Source organism: Cibotium barometz, chromosome 61 (genome assembly GCF_041138505.1).
Source record: "Cibotium barometz isolate CiBa-2024 chromosome 61, ASM4113850v1, whole genome shotgun sequence".
Lineage (NCBI taxonomy): Eukaryota > Viridiplantae > Streptophyta > Polypodiopsida > Cyatheales > Cibotiaceae > Cibotium > Cibotium barometz.
The window spans coordinates 8,903,393-8,911,724 of NC_141106.1; the positions used below are offsets into that span (position 1 = coordinate 8,903,393).

At 39.0% G+C, this 8,332-nt stretch overlaps 1 protein-coding gene across 1 annotated transcript; it reads left to right on the top strand.

Moving 5' to 3' along the window:
- The first annotated feature begins 6,432 nt into the window (after nt 1-6,432).
- LOC147604523 (uncharacterized) lies at nt 6,433-7,592 on the top strand. The gene is made up of 2 exons (XM_086794836.1): nt 6,433-7,161; nt 7,248-7,592. The coding sequence occupies exons 1-2, from the start codon at nt 6,527-6,529 to the stop codon at nt 7,381-7,383; spliced, it is 771 nt and encodes a 256-aa protein (XP_086650962.1). The 5' UTR covers nt 6,433-6,526; the 3' UTR covers nt 7,384-7,592.
- The last annotated feature ends 740 nt before the right edge of the window (nt 7,593-8,332 follow it).

Sequence of the window (8,332 nt, forward strand, 5' to 3'; positions counted from 1 at the left end):
AAATTCTGAATTAGCAATTTTGTGTTCATGATGTGATGATGACAATAGGGCAGAGGAGCTAATAAAATCACAGATTGTATGTGTTGGAAGAAGCAGATTTGATTTTGGGGTATAAATGGACTATTGCTGTCTAAGCACCACTGTGCTTTGCTAGCGATAGAGTCATCATGATGGTCAAAAACAAAAAATTGACAATACCATACTACAAGGAAGAGGATCCAACTTTAATGGATATCTATGATGGTGAACGGAAAAGGATACAAGCCTCTTCCAGCACAAAAGCCCCTGTAATACATAATGACCTACCATCTACGTTAGCGATCGACTCCGATAAAGCATCTACTCCTTCAACCCCATCCTCACCTACAAAATTTGATGCCAAGACCTCGCAATCAACATCTATTCCTAAAGAAGTTTCCACGGCCAAACCATCTATCTCTAACAAAGAACTCAAAGGAAAGACCCCGGAGCCTATGCATCTTCATCGACAGAACCTCACCAAAGGAGACAACCACATGGCCTCATCATCGACAACCACTCCACAAGAGACTCTAACCTCAATCATCATCATCAACAATGCCCATGAATCTAAAACCTGTAGCCTCAGTGCTAACCAAAGTCAAGGAGGGCCCCAAACCTTCCACATCAACCCAAAAGAAAACTCCACCAAGACTACCACAATCACGATATCTTAATAGTATCAAAATATTTTATATTAAAAGTGTGATTTTCATCATAAATGATTTTTATGCATAAATGGATGCATAAAATAAATTCTTTTATATTAAAAGTGTGATTTTCATCATAAATGATTTTTATGCATAAAAGAAATTCTTTTATATTAAAAGAGTGATTTTCATCATAAATGATTTGTATGCATAAACATATGCATAAAAGATTTTTTTTATATTAAAAGAGTGATTTTCATAAATGATTTGTATGTATAAACATATGCATAAAAGATTTTTGTTATATTAAAAGAGTGATTTTCATCATAAATGGATTTTATGCATAAATTAGATGCATAAAAGAAATTGTTTTATTATAAAAGTGTGACTTTCATCAGAATTGAATTTATGCATGAATAGATGCATAAAAGCAAGTTTTTAATTTTAAAAGAATTATTTTTTATTGGATTTAGTTTTTATGCATGGGAAGATGCATAAGAGAAATTCTTTTATTCTAAAAGTGTAATTCCTACTAAATTGTGGAGAAGCAGCTACTTGTAGCTCAAGGCTACTATGAAGGGGCGAATCAAATCTTGGTGCCTCAACAGTCAAAACCCCTTCCTCAACGCAGCACTCAGAAGCCAAGGAAAAAGAAAAGTACTCCACAACACAATCCACAAAAGCCTATGCGAGTTTCTCAAAAACCTCCACCAAGTCATCAAGTGTGGGTACCAAAAATACTACTGCACACACAGGGGTACTACCAAAGAAATACTAAAGCTTGGGTCCCCAAGCGCATCACAAAGTCCCCCAAGCTTGCATAAAGAAGAAAGCCTCAACACCAAGCACATTGGCCACCAATTTATAGCGTTCATCAAAGATGGGTGCCTGTACCTGTACTTCAACAACAAGGATACTATGATGGTAATTCCATCATATGGCTGCCAAAATCGAACAATGTGAAGAAAACCTCACCACTGAATTCAACCCCAACAACTTCACATAAAGTTCGACAAGAATGGAGGCCCAAGCCAACTACAAGCAAATCACTCGACAACTCTCGTGCATTCAACACCAACACAAGAGCTTGTGTGTTCAACCAAATAATCAGCAGTCTTCCATATATGCTTGCTAGTACCTTTTCTGAGTGCCCGAATAATCAGATCATAGTTGCTCTTTGACAAGTATGTCACGCCCGTTTTTTAGCATTTGGGTTGTAAATTACTTGCAAAATTTTAAAATGCTCATAAAAAATTAGCCAAGCATTTAAAAAAACTTACTATATTTCACCAAACTCGTCAATTTTTAAAAGTCAAGCAGGGTGGAAAGTGGCCGTCAAAAATCTAGCTATATCTTTATGGGGTGCCTAAGACGTTGCAACTTGCAACATCTATGAAATCAGTGTCAAATCCACTGCATTGCCTCCGCCACCGCCACCCTCCAAGGACCCCACCTCCGTCGCTCCTCCCTCCACTTTGGGAATTTTCAAGGGAGTGTGCATGTGCAGTTGGGGGAGGTGGGTGTCGAAGATTCGCATCCCGCACTCACAGGAAAAGATCTGGTTAGGTTCCTACGCCACCACCGAGCAAGAAGCACGTGCCCATGACGCCGCCACTCTCCTCTTGCATGGGCCGTCCTCGCTGGCTTCCTCAACTTCTCAGACTCCCCCGACCTTCGGAGCTATGATGATTGAATGGGTTTTCGTGCGGTTGCAGGTGTTTTAAGCTGAAGCGGAAAGGTTTGTAATAGCTATACACAACTACAAAATATGAAGTTTTTGAGACATGCATCAGTGGATGGAGCGAGACACTATTATTTTCAGTGTTCTTTCTATTGCCATTGCATTCACCTACTCGACACTCTATTGCCACCTTTATGGTCATCTCATTTTACTACGTGTAAGGAAGGAGCGCTAAAGAGTAAAGAACAAGGCTTTTTTCTCATTTCAAATTTTAGTATAAAGAAGGGACAATGTAGGGCTAGAGAGGTCACTTATATGATTCTCTACACTATTATTTTCACTATTCTTGCCCTTGTGTCAAAGTATTCACCCACTTGGTATCCTATAAGGTCATCTCATTTTACTACATGTAAGAAGGGAGACAGTGTAAAGAGAGGACAGTGCTATAGGGAGGTCACTTATTTGATGAAAATGTATCTTTCGCTCTATCATTGTTTAAAAATAGAACATCCCACAATATATGTAAGGTGCATCTATTTGAGGATATAATAAGTGAGCACACCTCATCTCTACACTATTATTTTTATTATTCATGCTCTTGTCACACAGCATTCACCCACTTGTCACTCATTGGCAATCTTATTTTACCACATGTAAGAAGAAAGAGTTAAAGAGTGAAAAGATAACCTTTATTTCCATTTTAAATTCAAATTTTATTGTAAAGAGGAGACAATGATGTACTATGGAAGATAATCACTTATATGATGAAAATGTATCTCTCTTTCTCTCTATCATTGTTTAAAAATAGAATAGCCTATCATTATATAAGATACATCTATTTAAGGATATAATAAGTGAGCACACCTCACCACACATGTCCACCATTTTAAAAAAAAAGTAAAAGCAATAACTATTGTTATTTTTGAAAATATTTTTTAAACAAAAATTCTACATACATGCACACATACACATACACACAAATACATAGATGCACATACTCTCATGGATACACACATACACACATATACATAGATGCACATACTCTCATGGATACACACATATACACACACTCACATGTACTCATCCACACTCACAAACACATACATGTATAGACACATGCAAACATATATGTATATAGTCGTACACTTACAGACACACATGCACACACACACATGACATGCACACAAAGTCACACACTCACATGCATGCACACAGAATCGACACACACCCAAACACCCACATGCACATGTATGTACACACACCCATACACGTGCACATGATGCACATACACACACTTGCACACTTGGAGACACACATACACATAGATGCACTCTCTCTCTCTCTCTCTCTCTCACACACACACACACACACATGCACTCTCTCTCTCTCTCACACACACACACACATGCACTCTCTCTCTCTCTCACACACACACACACACACACACATGCACCCACACACGCACGCACACACAGACACACACATGCACACACAAACACACACACACGTACACACACACGCACACACACACACACACACAGACACTCATGTAAACTCGCATAGACACATGCAAGCATACACACACATAGTCATACACTTGCACATATGTACATACACATACACACATAGTCATACACACACATAGTCATACACTTGCACATATGTACATACACATACACGACTACACATGCACACAAAGGCATACACACTCACATGCATACACACAGAATCGACACAAACGTAATCACCCACATGTATGCGCACATGATGCACATACACATTCATATGCATGCACACACACTTGCACACATATGCATAATATACACATATAGACATACAAATACGCGTCGTGCACACACTTGAGTGTACTTACACACATGCACGTATGCATGTATATGTATGTACACATAAGTGTATGTGCACGTATGCATGTATATGTATGTACACATAAGTGTATGTGCACGCTTACATGCACACGTATATGAACGTACATACATGTGTTTATGTGCAGCTTACATGCACATGCATATGAACGTACATACATGTGTGTATCAACACATATAAGCAAATAGATGTACACACACACTCTCTTACATACATGCACACAGAGACACATACATGTGCATATACATAGGTGCATGCACACAAAGTGTACACATAGATGCGATTATCAGTACACACAATATACATAGGTGCACACACAAAGTACACACATAGATGTGATTATCGGCACACAATTATATGTCTATACACACAAAGTCAACACACATAGTCTTAACGTGAGAGTAACACGAGCCACCTTTATTTAGGCTTTAATAAATAAGGGTGCACTGACACAAACCACTACAATAATAGCCATGTCTAGAGCTGCGCAAATTTAAAAGAATATATATATGGAAAAAAAAACTTCACGTTGCTATGAGCATGGCTATGCACGTGGCTACAATTGCTCAAATAATTGTGTATATAGTCGTGCTTGTAGCAGCGTGTATAACCGCACCACACAAGTATAGCCGTGAATTGTCTATAAACAAAAGGGAAAATAATGGGGGACAGATGTGAGGACATATGTCCTCATCTATCTCCCATTATGTCCTCATCTATCCCCCATTATGAGCAGACAGTCTCTACGATGCGTGTCCCCACATCTCTCTCCCATTCTGTGCCCACTTTTTGAAAATATATATATATATTATTTAAATACTAGTTAATCATATTTTTTTATTTAAACACTACTTAATTATATTTTTTAAAACATTTAAATACTTAAAACATAAAAAATAATTGCAATACAATAATGCCAATGATGATATTACAAATTACATACATAGTTACAAATTACATAAGTGTTGAGAAATGTGGTGTCCAAGAGCACAAGGAAAGTATGGAGTGAGTGTGAGTAGGCACATCACCAAGTGAGAATTATCCCACGTAAGAGAAAAGCTAGGTTGTACTCTCCTTATATATATACATATATACATGTATATATATATATATACATACATGTATATATATATATATATATATATATATATATATATATATACATGTATGTATATATATATACATACATGTATATATATATATATACATATATCTATATATATACATGTATATATATATATTGGAATAAGAAATTAAAATTTGAAACATGAAGGTGCAAACTACACTATACCCGAGTTTTTTTCGAACATTGGTTCGACTGCACTGGTTATGCACCGTGAGAAATTAGATAGTTCCATGTGGAGCTATGCCCTGAGTGCTGCTGCTCATAGAAATACAAAAGTTTTGCTATATTTTATTAAACGAGGGCTCGATAAAAGCATTTTTAAAAATATGCCAAAATAAAGAATATGTTTATAAACTAACCGGTTTTTTAAACTAAACTTGCATATTTGCATATTTGCATGTGTTTTAACTAAAAAACCAATAAATTAGGGGTTGATATATTTTTAGCCAGTTTTCCAAATTTCAGCCAACAAAACACATTCAAATGTAGTTTTTGTCGAACCTTACACTAAACCCGCCAATTTTGAAAGACAAGGGTGCTCGTAATACGTGGCAACAATATATACATCTAGCCACATACCAGCTGTATCTTGGCAACAATATATCCATGCAAAATTTATGACCCATCGTCAATTTTGAAGGGCAAGGGTGCTCGTGATACGTAGCAACAATATATACATCTAGCCACATAGGTCAGCTATATCTTGGCAACAACAATATATCCATACGAAATTTATGTGGCGATTGAATAGTAACCATACGAAATTTATGTGGCGATTGAATAGTAACCATCTAGTATCTTTTCTTGATACTCATTTTTTAACATTTTGGTTGGAAATTACTTTGGCAAAATTTTAAAATGCTCGTAAAAATTTGCCCTAACTAACATTTTAAAAAACTTGTCAATTTTTGAAGAGCAAGGGTGGGAGGTGGGCGTAAAAAAATCCAGCTGTAGATTTATCGGGTGCCTAACAGCTATGGCCCTTCCGTGTTTGGCGACTGTCCCTTCCGTGTTTGGCAACAAGCATAAAAGGTCCATCGTTCCCTTCAAAGTTCAAATCCCACGATGGTCAAATCCAGCGCATTGCCTCCCCGCCGCCGCCCTCCTCCAAGGACCCCCACCTCCGCCGCTCCTGCCTCCACTTCGGGATGTTTCAAGGGAGCGCGCATGCGCAGCTGGGGGAGCTGGGTGTCGGAGATTCGCATCCCGCACTCGCGAGAAAAGATCTGGTTAGGTTCCTACGCCACCGCCGAGCAGGCAGCACGCGCCCACGACGCCGCCACTCTCCTCCTGCATGGGCCGTCCTCCGCTGCCTTCCTCAACTTCTCAGACTTCCCCAACCTTGTAATGGATCAGCTTGTTGCCCACGCCAACGGCCTCGCCTCACCTCGCACCATCCAATCCGCCGCCGCCGCCGCTGCAGCCGCCTACGGTGACCGCACCACCAAAATGCAGCAGCGCAACGTTGTGCCTGCTCATCATGACGATGCGGCGGAGTTACGCGTCAACGGCGATGTTAATACAGAGGAGTATATCCAGTCGCAGGCGGCGGACTACTTTTCATTCGAATCCACGTCCTGCTGCCGGATACAAGACCCGATCAGCCAGCTCTCGCCCGAGGACAAGATGAGGTTATCATCTAGTTTTCCCAGTTACAACAACGACACCATATATGCATCGCAATCTTCTAACGCCCCGAATTTCGAACAGTTTTGCACAATCTTGGATGACTTGAATCCATTCGAGGGCCTCGCCCGTGAAGCGTTCACCGTCATGTCCCCTGCCGTCACGACTCTGCGAAGGTTCGATATTGATTCCGAAGAATGCGAGATTTATAGTTCCCAGTTGTGGAGCTATGACGATTAAATGGGTTTTCGTGCGGTTGCAGATGTTGTATGCTGAAGCGGGAAGGACAGATTACAGAGCATGAGGTATCTCTACACTATTATTTCCACTGTTCTTTCGTTTGCCACAGCATTCCCCTACTTGCCATCTCTATGGCCATCTCGTTTACTACGTGTTAGAAGGGAAAGTTAAAGAGTAAAGGACAACTCTTTTTTCCCCTTTTCAAATTTTAGTACAATTAGTGACATGACCTGCCTCCCACTCGTCCCTCGGTGGGGAGAGTAGACTGTCCCTCCCTCGGGGACAGTGGAGATTGGCTTATATTTGAAACCCAATTGAGCTTCATGGTTTTCAACTTATATATATGAATACTTTTCTTTGAATAAAACACCAAAAATGGACTTGAGAGGAATACAATGGGTGTGCATAATCAAGTGATTAAAGATAATGTGATTAAAGATAATCATGATCTATTACGTAGCTCGCCGTCGAAAAGCTTCCCCACTCCATCACCTTCCTACTCACTCGGGACATCTCTCTCTAATATATCATTTAATTAGGGCACGATCAAATACATATTTATATATAGAAAGACGACAACATTCTAAAAACCTCAGATTATTAAATAATAATATGCTATTATCCTTGCACAGACTTCTAAATAATATTGAAGGCTCCATTGAAATTTTAATAGTGGATCTAAAGATGAGGAAATTGTTTATGCATTAAATGATTGAACTAAACATCCGTCAATCAACCACTTTAACCTTGATTAATGCTTTTCAAGCATTAAATGATGGAGCCCGCAAAACCTAAAAAATATTTAATGTGAGGCTTGATTGAATATTATATATTTACGTTATATCATTAAAAAATTCAATCTAGTCTATAGCTTATTTTATTAATTAAAAAAACCAATTTAATGAACGTGATTCTCGATTACGGCTTTTACCAGATTATGGAATAAAGCAGAGATGGAAGAGTTCCTTAAAGAAGCGAGGAGGGATCTCTTCCCCACATAGCAAAGGCTTCGCTCGCCATCTTTATCCACCCCTTCTTACTCCCCCCCCTCGGTTGTCCAATGGGAGCTCCCTGTCAAGCAAGCTCGTTCTATCTGTACAAAGCTTC